We start from the raw sequence: 14166 nt of genomic DNA, 5'->3' as shown, positions 1-14166 counted from the left end.
TTAATTATTCCTATATCTCCGTTAGTGGGATTTTTCTTTTATAGGCATAGAAGAGGACGAGATCCTTGCCCATGGGAGTTTACAGTCTAAATTAGATAACATAAATTAAACGGATAAAACATTGTGGTAAAGGGGGAAAGGAAACTGTAACCAGTGGAGAGACATATTATGAGCTGAATCTCTGAGAACAATACTCTGTTGTAGAGCCTTGCAATCTAACCCAACAGGACCTGACTACAAGTGTGGGGTTAAGGTTGAGTCTGAAAACAACCCAAACATTTCGGTCTTGAGTTGTGTTGTCTCTTATCCCTCCTCCTGCCTCACTGTGCTCTGTATGTGCTGTGAGTGAATGTGCTGAGGAGTCGCAGTACCTGTCATGTTGTTCTGTACCAGATATGGACTGGTCATAGAGCTTGCTTATACGCACGCACCAGCTGTGTTCATCATAAGAGCCTTTAATGTTCTGTCAGGTATGTCTGAGGTTCGTTTAAAATCAGTTTTTTATAGACAGTGCCACCTAGTGGCTGAACAGTTTAGCATTCCATTACATCTCCCCCTTTATGTTCTTTTTGGCCCGAGGGCCACATCTGGGTGGGGAAATAGCATGCAGGGCCATGAGTGTAGGGCTGGAGCAGGGAGTTGGGGTGCAGGAGGGAGTGCGGGGTGTGGGAGGTGGTACGGTGTGCAGGAAGGGGTTCAGGGCAGGAGGTTGGGGTGCAGGAGGGAGGTGGGGTGGTGGAGGGGACTCAGGGCAGGAGATTGGGGTGCAGAGTGTGGGGGGGCTCAGGGCAGGGGTGCAGGGAGGGATGCAAAGGGAGTTGGGGGTTCAGGGCAGGGGGTTAGGGTGCAGGAGGGGTATGGGGTGCAGCAGATGGCCCAGGGCAGGGGGCTGGGGTGCAGGAGGGGTGTGGGATGCAGCAGGTGGCTCAGGGCAGGGGATTGGGGTGCAGGAGGGGTGCCAGGTGCGGCAGGGGGCTCAGGCAGGGTGTTGGGGTGCAGGAGTGGTGCGGCGGCGGGCTAGGGGGCTCATGGCAGGGGACTGGGGTGTGGGATGGAGGAGGGGTTCGAAGTGCGGGCTCCAGCCCAGAGCCTCTTACCTTGAGCAGCTCTGGGGTGGCAGCTGTGTGCAGTGGGGCTAAGGCATGCTACCTGGCTGCCCTGGCCCCGCGCCGCTCCAGCAGCGGCTGGCACCACGTCCCTGTGGCCCCCTGGGGGACAGAGGGCTCTGCGCGCTGCCCTTGCCTGCGGGTACCTCCCCCAAAACTCCCATTGGCTGCTGTTCCCCATTCCCGGCCAATGGGAGCTGCAGGGGGCGGTCCCTGCAGGCAGGGTTAGCATGCGGAGCCCTCTGCCTCCCATCCCCCCTCGCGGCCACAAGGACGTGGTGCTGGCCACTTCTGGGAGCGGCGTGGGCCCATGGCGCCACGGGGTGACAGTCCTGTGGGCCAGATCCAAAGCCCTGATGGGCCAGATCCAGCTTGTGTGCCGTAGTTTGCCCACCCCTGTTCTACATTCTTACCATTTACAGTATTTACACGGTCATACTGTCTTTGAAGTTCATTATTTCTGTATACCTGAAAAAACAGACCATGATACTCGGTAATGATGTCCCCTGAATTTTAATAAATCTGCAGCTAGTCTCTTTCAAGGTCTGTCAGGTAGGGATGTTGTTATTCAAGGTTCTTTGTGTTTTATTTTTCTGTTAGTTTTACAATGTTCACATGCAGATACTTTATGTCTTTGCTGATGCTTGGCCACCACACTGACTGGTTAGCCTGTTTATGGCATTTAATTCTTGATGTTCTTCATGGATGAGGTTTAGGATTTCTCCTCTCATTTTATTTGGAATGACGATAAGTTGCCTTTAATCATGAGTCCATTTGACTTGCTGAAGTCTTTTGTCACTTCCTTAGTATCCTTTTGATACTTGGGCCAGCTGTCCCAATGCAACTTAGAACTTCCTGAAGTTGCGTGTCTGTCAAGGTTGCTTTCTGTAGCAGAAATAGTCTTTTTTCTGACACTGGTTTGTATGTGTCCACAATATATACATATGCCTTTACGTCATCTTCAAACTTACACGTAGCTGAGTGCGATGCTGGCCTCCGTGACAGAGCGTCCGCTGCTACTAGATTTTTCCCAGGAATACATCTAGCAATTGAGTTAAATTACATTAATCTTAGCAATAGACATTTGCATCTCAGAGGTGCTTGATCAAGATCTTTTCCATTGATGAGTGTTACAAGCTGTTTATGGTGTGTTATCACTGTGGGTTTGCTGACATCATAGTAATTGGGAACTGAAGCTGTTGAGATACTTTTTTACCTTTTTGAAGGCAGTTTTTTGATTTGGCACCCATAGGCACGATGTGTTGGACTTCAACAGTTCATTCAGTGGTTTTGCACTGTAGAAAGGTCTTGTGGGTATTGACCAAGATAATTTATCATCCCTGGTGTACCTCTCAGTTCTAGTACATTCATTGGTGCAGTCAATTCTTGAATTGCTTTCACTTTCTCAAGACTAGGATTGATTCCATTTTTGTTCATTGTCTGTCCCAGAAACTTGATTTGGGGCATGCAGAAAATGCACTTTTCCTTGTTTAGCTTCAGTCTAGACCAGGGGTAGGCAACCTATGGCACGTGTGCCGAAGGTAGCACACGAGCTGATTTTCAGTGGCACTCACACTGCCTGGGTCCTGGCCACTGGTCCGGGGGGGCTCTGCATTTTAATTTAATTTTAAATGAAGCTTCTTAAACATTTTAAAAACCTTATTTACTTTACATACAACAATAGTTTAGTTATATATTATAGACTTATAGAAAGAGACCTTCTAAAAAGGTTAAAATTAGAGTGATAACATGAAGACTCGGCACACCACTTCTGAAAGGTTGCCGACCCCTGGTCTAAACTGACTGCTTAGGTTTAGGACTTCAGTGAAAGGACACAACAAAACCCTCAATGAAGATCCGTATATATCGGAATATCACCCATGAAACCTACAACTCCATTTGTGTTCATTAACAGTTCTACCATCTTTCTTTGGAAAATTTCAGGTGCACTGGTAATCCCAAAAGATAATCTTTGAAAACAAAATCTCCCAAAGGATGTGATAAATGTAGTCAGTTTAGCCCTTTCTTTGGCTAATTTGCCAGAATCAGCTATGAGAATTCTGTACCTCCTTTCACTTTTGGGAGGAAGTCATGCAATGTTGGGACTGCTTCATTAAGTCCTTTAAGATCCACACATTCATATTTTTCCATTTTTCTTTATAACGGGTAGTATTGTGGCACACTATGCTGTTGGCTCAGCAATTTTCTCAATTATGCCCATCCACACCATTCTCTCTAACTCATTTTCCACTTTATGAAGTAATAGATAAGAATCCGGCAAGGGGTATGTACACTGTATGGTTCAGCGTTGTCTCAAGTTTCTTTGTACTGGATCGCCTTTCAAAATCCCAATATCACCAAATATTCCATTAAGTTCATCTACCTTTCTAACTAAACCCATCATGGCTGCCACACTGCGGCTGAGAAGGGTATTGGTCTGTGGTCCTTTGATCACATACACTTGAATGCAAAACTTCTATCTTTGTAAACTAGTTCTGATAAACTGGTTCATGCAATTAAGAATACCTCCATGGCTACTCAGATCTGTGTCAGGTGACTTCAGCTCTGGGAGGGGTTAAAGGTTATTGTGAATCCCTTCTGAGATGACTGGTGAGGGCAGCTCCTAAGTCAATTGTCTTGCTATGAATATTCAATTTTACTCTCCAGGCAGCCTCTATGTCAATACAAGAGCTAGAGCCTGGAAAAAATGGCTCTTGATCCTCTGTAATATGAGTCAACTCCCTGACTGCTTTGGTGTGAAAACAGATGCAAAATGTGCACATTTTATGCACTTATTACACAGTGCGCCTCTAGCTGGACATGCATCATCTCTTGGGATAAGACTTTTCCCACACCTTGTGTGTGTAGTCTGGAATTTGTCCTTCTTTAGCCTCAGAGTTCTCTCTCCTTGCCTCAGGGGTTTTATGATAATAACTTAACACTCAAGTGTCTGTTTATAATTTCTAAGCAGGTTTCAGGTTTTTCAATTTGCCTGTCTTTTGTACTGTTTGACTAATTCTGACTGCTTTGCCATCTGTATAGCTATGCCTAGGGTTAAATCTTTCTTGAGTTGTAGCTGCTATGAAATATTTTTATTTGTTAACCCAATAACCAGCCTCTGTCTGATATTTTCATGTTTTTTCATTTCCAAAATTACAGTTTTCAGCCACTGTCTGCAGAGTTCTTATAAAACATTCAATATTTTCCCTTGGTTTTCAAATTCTCTGATGAAAACATCCTCTTTCATAAACCACATTTTTCTGGGGTATAAAGTATGCATCAAACATAGCCAGAACCCTTTCATAGTCATTTGTGACTGTCTTCAGTAAAGTCAAAAGATTTAAAGATAGGGTCTGCTTGCTTCCCCATAGCATAAATTAAAAAAGACACTTATGTATCTTCAGTTTCTTTGAGTATTTTGTTTGCAGTTTGAAATCTTGCAAAATACTGCTTCCAGTCTGTTCATTGTGAAGGTTTGTCAAAGTTGAAATTCTCTGGGGTACGGAAGAATAGCATTGCGATGAGATCCTGCATCCTTTATTGCTGTTCCTTCTGTCTCTATTCTTAGTTTACTCCTGACACCATGTCACATTCTTCTGTACCAGATATGGACTGGTCATAAGGCTTGCTTATACACACCAGATGTATTCATCATAAGTAAAGCCCTGCAAATCCGCAGCTATCCAGTTTATATCCATGGACCTTTTTTGCAGATGGCAGCTCAGATGTAGATACAAATTTTTATCTGCGCAGGGCTCTAGAGCTGCAGCACAGACTCACCAGAGCAGGTGGAGTGACCTAGGCTCCCCACAGCTGCCAACACGGCTCTCTCTGACCAGGTCCGGCTGGGGGTGGGTGGGTGAGGAGGGCACCTCGGAGCTGCAGCCCAGCCAGGATAAGAGCCGGGTTGGCAGCTGTGGGGACTGTGGCAGACCCTTCGCCTGCCCTGGGTGGGGGGCCTGAAAAGCCCCCGGTCCATGTCCCTGCCCCCCAGGCTCCCTGCCCAGGGCAGGCAGAGGGTCTGCGCTGTGGTTCCTCAAAGCTGGCCACCCGGGCAGGTGGAGGGTCCACTGTGGCTCCCCAGGGCTGTCCGTCTAGGCTCCATGCTGGCCTGGCCAGAGAGGAGAGGGGGTAGGGGTTGGGCAGGGAAGGGGGAGGGGTCCACCCCTGTGAAAAGTGGATGTCCGAGACTCCTCCTTCCCCCACCCTCCGTTCCGGTGCCACTGGGCACTGCTGCACGGTGATCTGTGGAGCTGTTTAGAGCCCTGCAAATCAGTGGACATCTGCAGTTATCCGTATCCGTGGATGCAGATATCTGCAGACAATTTTTGTGGATCGCAGATCGGATGCAGATACACATTTGTGTATCCATGCAGGGCTGTAATCATAAGTGTCTTAATGCTCTGCTAGGGATGGCTGTGATTTGTTTAAAACCAGGTATGTTACACACAGAGCCACCTAGTGGCTGAGCAGTACAATACAGTTTAACGTTGGATTACAGTGCCTCTTGTTTGGCAGCACATACAGCTCAGTGAAGCTGTGGAGGCTGGCAGTAGTAGGACATACAGCTACCACAAGGCCGACCCATCAGGCAGGAAGGCAGCTGGAGATGGATGGCAAGCCTGGGGCGTGGCGAGCAGGAAGCTCCCACAGGCCAAACCCCAAGGACAAGGTGGCAGTGCTGACACAGGTTTGGGAGGAAGTGTTGGGTTTGGGTCAGGCTGGTTCTGAAAACAACTTAACATTCTCGGGTTAGGTTCAAATTGGCTGTGCTCAACTCTATCTTGGGTCCAGGGCGGGTTTTAAAATTAGGGCCAAGCAGACCTCTGCGAGTCAAACTTGGAATCTATTCCAGGTGGGTGCAGTGAACCAGAATTCATTCCAAATGGCTCCAGGAAACACTGGAATATATATACTGTTACATACTGTAGCGGGGTGATGACCTGCTCCAGCCCTGACGGAATTGGAGCAAGCCCTGGGAGAGGGCTGGCAGGCTGGGAGAGCAGCCCAGGCTAAGTGGGGAAACAGCCGCAGCTGTGGCCACACCCCAAATGGACTCAGCTGGCCTGTATAAAGAGGCTGTGAGCCAGGAGCTCAAGAGTCTCCCTCTGCCTGTAGAGGGAGAAGGGCCTGGCTGCAGGGAGCTAGAGACAGGGTACTGCCAGGGGGCAGCACCCCAAGTAAAAGGGGCACCAGGTCCAGGGAAGGACACGGGGGCCAGAGGACAGGCGGACCACCAGCCTGCAGAGGGCACTCTGGAGGTGGAATGAGCTAATTCCTGGAACAGACCAGCAGGAGGCGCTGCAGGGGTGAGTCCGCTCCTCTGCATGTGGTGGAGAAGTGGGCACGAGCAGTCCACCCTTGATACAAGGGGCTGAGCAAGAGTGAGGACTGGGCGGATTGTGCCAGCAAGCGCGAGGACTGTGGGACAGTTGTCTGGAAGAAGGACTGAGTCTAAAATGGTGGAGAAGAGGAGCAGTTATTGGAGGGCCTGGACAGCCCATCTGGCCGAGCGGCAGAGGGCTTTGCTCTGGCTGCTATGGGAGTGGGCACCCGGACCCTATAAGAGACCAGGTGCCAGGGGCGAGAGGCCAGGGCCTGGACTTAATGACTGTTTTGCCTGTGTGCGACGAAGGCACTTGAAAAGGAAGTGCCCCTATCGGGAGGGAGCAGGGAGGCCCTGCCCGGAAAAGGCACCCCCTATGAGGGTAACAGGGGAGGACCAGACTTGTTGGGCCTGTGGGCGGCCGGGGCACCAGAAGATGATGTGCCGATGCAGGACTCATAGGGTCCAGGCTAGCCCAATTTTCAGTTTTTAATACAAATGGACAAAATGAAGTAAAATAATAGCAGAGAGAGGGTTCAAAATGAGAATATATAAAACCTATGACTAGCATAGATGCAAACCACTACTTTAGCCATTTAAATAAATGTGACTACAGTTTCATACTTCCACACTCTGATTCTAAGATTTGCATTGTTAAAACCAGCTAATACCTAGACAGCCATTGCTCAATAAAACTTTTGTAACAAGAAGTACACGTATCTTTAGTGTAATCTTTGACTCCTCCTCTGTCCCCATATTCAGGCCAATCCCAGATCATAATTTCTGTCTCTCTTTTCAACATCTTAAAAAAATCAAATCTTACCTTTCAGTCCGTCTAAACTGCCTCTCTAGGCCATGATCACCATAGCCTCCTGCTTAACTTTCCTGATTCTCACTTTGCTTCCCTTCAGTCTGTCCCAAAATACTGCAGATAAAATCATCTTCACCTGCTGCTCCAGTCACATTAACTCCCCTCACCTTCCATATCAAGTTCATGCTTCCCATCCTTACCAGCAGTACCCTTCCCAAGTCTATCACTGCCTATATCTCTGTTTTCATATTATAGTATTTGGCTTTTTGCTATCTTTGCTCTGCCAAAAGGTCTTCCTACTCATCCTCTTTTCTGTCCTTCTCCCAATATCATGTTCATGCTTTCATACTTTCTCTATGTCTGGAACACCCTCCCCAAGGCAGTGCACTAGGTAGGCTTCCCTCTACCTTCAAATCCTTCTTTAAAATGTGTTTCTCTCTCCAACCATACCTATGCTGACACTTCTAAGTTAATTATAATATTACAGACTTATTAGGAAAAAACTTTGCAACACCCTATAACAACTTACATCTGGTAATCCAAGTCTGTCTGTGTCTCTCTTACTTTGCCTCTGCGTTTGGGCTGAAAGCTCCTTTGGAAAGGGATGTTGTCTTCACTCTTTGGCAGATCAAACGAAAGGTGGATCAGATAAGGAACCTATTAACAAAACAAGAATTTTGTTGCCAGAGTTTTATTTCATCTTCTCCAAAAACAGAAGAAGAGAGTCTACCCAACAGATCCTTATTAAAGGGATCTGCCTCTAAATGTTTATGAAGAGAATAAACCACAATTCCTCAAAACAAAAACAAAGTGGGTTTATTTGCCCATAACTTTCAGGACAGGACCCATCAGCACAACGTCCTTCCTTCCACATTTCTCCTTTACTGTGGAAAAGGTAGTCTTTTTTATACAGTCCCCTTATCCCCAGCATGCCCCAGGTACTGCATTTCCCAGCCTTCCCAGCTCTCTTAAGGCTTGATCCTCTAAGCCAGTGAATACTCTGGGCCCCAGCGCAGCAGAGCATTTAAGCACATGCTTAAGTTTAAGTACATGAAGAGTCTCACTAAAGTCAGTGCTGATTCAGGAGGGTTCCCTTCACAAGCTTTAAATGTTCTGTACATCCCAATACATGCGCTGTGTTATGTATAGGGCTGAGCACACTATTTACGATTAATAGATAACGTATGAAACCATATAAGCATAGTAGACAATGAGAGATTATGAATGTAGCATCGTGTTAAACTTAAAGGAAAGTCTCTTTTCTTTCATTTATAGTGTAGGAAGCTAACAGAAAAGCGTATGGTTTCCAAGGTAGAGCTAATCTTACTGTTATTTTAATCCAGTTTTGAATATCTTTCCAGAAAGAACAGTTTACAAGATACACTGACAGAATGTGGTAATGTGTTTCTTATGTCCACAGTTTTCCCATCATAACTATGTCTAGAAATATAGGTTCAACATTAATTGGTACTGAGTTTCAAAAAAAAATTGAAATACCTGGTACACAAACTCCTGACCTATTTCTCGCATTGTTACATATGAAAACTGTTTATGAGATACAATATCATTTATACATTTTGCCAGATAGATTTTAACTCTTATTGAGTAAAGCAAAATAAAGTATTTATGCAATGACTGACACCTACATCCTTGTTCATTTAACAATCACAACACTTAGAATCATAGAAGATTAGGGTTGGAAGGGACCTCAGGAGGTCATCTAGTCCAACCCCTTGTTCAAAGCAGGACCAACACCAACTAAATCATCCCAGCCAGGGCTTTGTTAAGCCGGGCCTTAAAAACCTCTAAGGATGGAGATTCCACCACCTCCCTAGGTAACCCATTCCAATGCTTCACCACCCTCCTAGTGAAATAGTGTTTCCTAATACCCAACCTAGACCTCCTCCACTGCAACTTGAGACCATTGCTCCTTGTTCTGTCATCTACCACCACTGAGAACAGCCAAGCTGCATCCTCTTTGGAACCCTCCCTCTGGGTAGTTGAAGGCTGCTATCAAATTCCCTCTCACTCTTCTCTTCTGCAGACTAAATAACCCCAGTTCCCTCAGCCTCTCCTCGTAAGTCATGTGCCCTAGCCCCCTGATCATTTTTGTTGCCCTCTCCAATTTGTCCACATCCTTTCTGTAATATGGGGCCAAAAACTGAATGCAATACTCCAGATGTAGCCTCACCAGTGCCGAATAGAGGGGAATAATCACTTCCCTCCATCTGCTGGCAATGCTCCTACTAATGCAGCCCAATATGCCATTAGCCTTCTTGGCAACAAGGGCACACTGCTGACTCATATCCAGCTTCTCGTCCACTGTAATCCCCAGGTCCTTTTCTGCAGAACTGCTGCTTAACCAGTTGGTCCTCAGCCTGTAGTGGTGCATGGGATTCTTCTGTCCTAAGTGCAGGGCTCTGCACTTGTCCTTGTTGAACCTCATCAGATTTCTTTTGGCCCAATCCTCCAATTTCTCTAGGTCACTCTGGATCCTATCCCTACCCTCCAGCATATCTACCTCTCCCTACAGTTTAGTGTCATCTGCAAACTTGCTGAGGTTGCAATTCATCCCATCGTCCAGATCATTAATAAAGATGTTGAACAAAACCGGCCCCAGGACCAACCCTGGAGCACTCAGCTGGATACCAGCTGCCAACTAGACATGGAGACGTTGATCACTACCCGTTGAGCCCGACAGTCTAGCCAGCTCTGTCTACCTTGTAGTCCATTCATCCAATCCATACTTTCTTAACTTGCTGGTAAGAATACTGTGGGAGACTGTATCAAAAGCTTTGCTAAAGTCAAGATATATCACGTCCACTGCTTTCCCCATATCCACAGAGCCAGTTATCTCATCATAGAAGGCAATCAGGTTGGTCAGGCATGACTTGCCCTTGGTGAATCCATGTTGACTGTTCCTGATCACCTTCCTCTCCTCCAAGTGCTTCAAAATGGTTCCTTGAGGACCTGCTTCATGATTTTTCCAGGGACTAAGGTGAGGCTGACCGGTCTGTAGTTCCCCAGGTTCTCCTTCTTCCCTTTTTCAAAGATGGGCACTATATTTACCTTTTTCCAGTTGTCCAGGACCTCCCTGGGTCTCCATGAGTTTTCAAAGATAATGGCCAATGGCTCTGCAATCACATCAGCCAATTCCCTTAATACCCTCGGATGCATTAGATCTGGATCCATGGACTTGTGTATGTCCAGCTTTTCTAAATAGTCCTTAACCTGTTCTTTCATCTCTGAGGGCTGCTCACCTCCTCCCCATACTGTGTTGTCCAGGACGGCAGTGTGGGAGCTGACCTTGTCTGTGAAGATCGAGGCAAAAAAAAGCATTGAGTACTTCTGCTTTTTCCATATTATCTATCAGTAGGTTACCTCCTCCATTCATTAAGGGTCCCATGCTTTCCCTGACCTTTTTCTTGTTGCTAACGTACTTGTAGAAACCCTTCTTGTTACTCGTCACATCCCTTGCAAGCTGCAACTTCAGTAGTGTTTTGGCCTTCCTGATTACACCCCTGGATGCTCGAGCAATATTTTTATACTCCTCCCTAGTTTTCTGACCAAGTTTCCACTTCTTATAAGCTTCCTTTTTGTGTTTAAGCTCACCGAAGATTTCACTGTTAAGCCAAGCTGGTCGCCTGCCATATTTGCTATTCTTTCTGCATATCGGGATAGTTTGTTCCTGCGCCCTCAATAAGACTTCTTTAAAATACAGCCAGCTTTCCTGGACTCCTTTCCCCCTCATGCTATTCTCCGGGGGGATCCTGCCCGTCAGTTCCCTACAGGAGCCAGATCTGCTTTTCTGAAGTCCAGGGTCCATATTTTGCTACTCCCCTTTCTTCCTTTTGTGAGTATCCTGAATTCAGCCATCTCATGGTCACTGCTGCCTAGGTTGCCTCCCACTTCTACTTCCCCTACCAATTCTTCCCTGTTTGTAAGCAGCAGATCAAGAGGAGAATGGCCCCTGGTTGGTTCCTCCAGTAGCTGCACCAGGAAGTTGTTGCCAACACTCTCCAAAAACTTCCTGGATTGTCTGTGCACTTCTGTATTGCTCTCCCACCAGATATCAGATTCAAATATAAACCAAGAGAGAGAAATTAAAATAATGCAATTTATATTAAGTAAATGGCGTTAATGACTAACAGGAGACCAATTGGCACTCCTGTGTTGTCAAATCTAGTAATTCATATTCTAGATCCAAGCAATTGGTTTTCGGGTTCCACCGGATGACTGTAAAGAGCAAAATGGGACAACTAACAGCAGCCTTATGAGAAATACTAGAGCTTAAAACTTCCAAAGTACAAGATTATTTTGTAGTTTTCTTTTGTTAGGGGTAGGCCCCTGAAAATCAGAAGGAAGTTTTGCCTAATTCAGTGGAACTTCTGCTGCCCCAGATTCTGAAGGAATTTTGGGGAAATCAATGGGAACTTAAGAGTGAATGCACTCAAAATATATAAATGACAAGACCAATACATTTCGATATTATTTGTGGCTTTGAATGGTTTTAAATATAACTGATTTTATTTCATTCAGTTGGGGGATGTTTATTTTGGAATACCCCATTAAGATCTTCCTGTTCTGATAGATATTCCGCCAGGCCCTAGATGTCTCATAACTTGTCATAGAGCAAAATCCAGTGGTTGGTAGAACTAAGGAACCCTGACTCCCAGATCTCTGTTCTGAACACTAAACTCCAAGTCACTTTTCTGCATTTAAACATAACATTGAGGATGAGAGAGTAGGTTACCAGATTAATTGAATTACATGAATGTCTACCACTGTCGTTTGAAGAGTTTTCTGTGCTGTAAGATCAGAAATGTAAATTGTAATTACATATTGTTGTCAAACATTTAGTAGTTTAAATATAGTGAGGTGGCCTTAAGACTGCTGGACTGAACAAAATGGTTGCAGTTTTCCCTTAAAGTTTGATTAATTTTTCTATGGCTGGCACTTGTCACTGTCATATTCAAGCACCTCATGAACATTAAATAATTTATCCTCATTACACCTCTGTGAAGTATTACAGAGAACAGAGGCGCAGAGAGATTAAGTGATATGCTCAAATTCACCCAGGAAGTTAGTGGCAAAGCCAGGAACAGAACCCAGGTCTCCTGATTCCTGGTCTATCTAGTACTTTAATGACCTGATTACCCTTCCTCTTTAAGGACCTGATCCTAATCCCATTGAAGTCAATGGAAGATGCTCCCTTGACTTTAATGGGGATTAAAGTAAAACAGATTTATATAATGCCACCTCCTCAGCAGATATGTGGATCCTTAATAGTATAGTAGCATCATAAAAAGATAAGGGAAGAGCCTTTTCTTGCAGACCTTTCTAAAGACCCCACTGAGAAATGAGACAGTTCCATTTTCACATACAGAAACTGATAGTGGATTCATCAGATTCTGCATGTATTTCTAGTTTTGTAATTTTATTCTTTCTGCTTTTAGTTGAGGCTGGGAAATCAACATCTGGCTTTTTCTTTCACTCTGGAATGGATCCTTTCTACCTCTTTGCTTCAATGAACTAAAGTAAAATACTCACGCCAAAATAAATCCATATTCTTTTCCCTATATTGTTCAATAATAGCTCTCTAACCATCATGTTGGCTTCTAGGGCTCTTGTATCAGGAATATCGAGATAAATCTACGCTTCAGGAGATTGAAACCAGACGACTGCAAGATGCACAGACAGACCCCGAGGAGTGCTCAGCCAGTGAGGAAGTGCCATCAGAGGCAGAACCCACAAATACTGCAGAAAGCAGGACTCTTCCCCAAATCAGCTTGCTCAGGAACTCCACCTCCAGGTTTAACTTGTGGCAGGATCTTCCAGAGATCAGGAGCAGCGGTGTCCTGAATATCCTTCAGCCAGATGAGATCAAACTGCAGGAGGTAATGGAAGGCATGAGAGGGAATAAAGAGTTTCTCCGCTGGGTTTTTGCTTAAAGTCTGTGTGACTAGAGTCACTTAAGTCAAAATATCAACATTCAAAAATAAGGAAGTTCCACTGCAGCCAGTGACAGATTGTGGTCTATTAAATACTCCCATATGTAATGCTAATGAACTTCACTTTGCAAAGAGCATGAGGAAGTCCTGTACCCAGGGCATAAATTCAGCCAGAGCCTATTATTTTCAAACCTGCGGGAACCCTGGTGCCTCTTGTGGAGGCTGAAGCCCTGGTGCCCCCCTCACTGAAGCCCCTGAGACCCCCAGCCCCTCAGCTGAAGCCCAGAGCCCCGAATGGGGTGAGGGTTATGGAAGACTTTTGGAAATCATTTCTGAGAATTTAAGCCCTGTCTGTATTCTACCCCATCATCAGAAGAGAATCTTGCTGCTGGCAACTTCAGTAGCAACAATGGAGAACATGGCTTCTCATTACTGCTACTGCTGATTTACAAGGAGGTAAAGGAGCAATGAAGTACTAATTACAGTACCTTCTTTGGCCTCCCTCAATGCCAGATAATCCTCTTCTGATGTCAGAGGTAGGAATCATACTTTCTATCATTCCTAGGAAGACTGACTTTAATATAATTAAAAATGAATTGGAATAAAAGGAATTAAATGGTTGATCACCAGTCCCAGTGGAGTTTCCTTATTTTGCAGTGTTGATTCTTTGATTTACTTTAAAACAGAATGATGGTTGCAGTATGCCAAACTGGGTCAATAAGGATGTATGCGCACTTTAACTGCACAGACTATGCTATCTCTGGATATGGTTTTTGTACTATTAATTTATAGGTCTGTGTCAAATAATGCATTGAGTGGGTTGCTGACTGTTGACTCAGGGCTGTCGCAGTGATGCACACATTAGTGAAAACATTCATTATGGCTTCCTTGCTCCTGTGACAAAGCTGTTGGCACCACCTTTCAGCAGCCCACAGGGCCACTGTTATTAGCTACTGTCTAAAGGCTTTGCAC

At 45.3% G+C, this 14166-nt stretch overlaps 1 protein-coding gene across 4 annotated transcripts in view; it reads left to right on the top strand.

Moving 5' to 3' along the window:
* Nucleotides 1-14166, top strand: part of NGEF (neuronal guanine nucleotide exchange factor) — a 127186-nt gene that overhangs the window by 77200 nt on the left and 35820 nt on the right. For all 4 annotated transcript variants that reach the window (XM_050965316.1, XM_050965318.1, XM_050965319.1 and 1 more), the window contains one exon: nt 12866-13140. In XM_050965316.1, coding sequence (XP_050821273.1) covers nt 12866-13140 — 275 coding nt within the window. The remainder of the gene's footprint in view (nt 1-12865; nt 13141-14166) is intronic.

The sequence above is a fragment of the Gopherus flavomarginatus genome, chromosome 8 (assembly GCF_025201925.1).
Source record: "Gopherus flavomarginatus isolate rGopFla2 chromosome 8, rGopFla2.mat.asm, whole genome shotgun sequence".
Classification (NCBI taxonomy): domain Eukaryota; kingdom Metazoa; phylum Chordata; order Testudines; family Testudinidae; genus Gopherus; species Gopherus flavomarginatus.
Note: the sequence above shows the minus strand (reverse complement) of the source record. Positions and strands in the feature narration are given on the sequence as shown.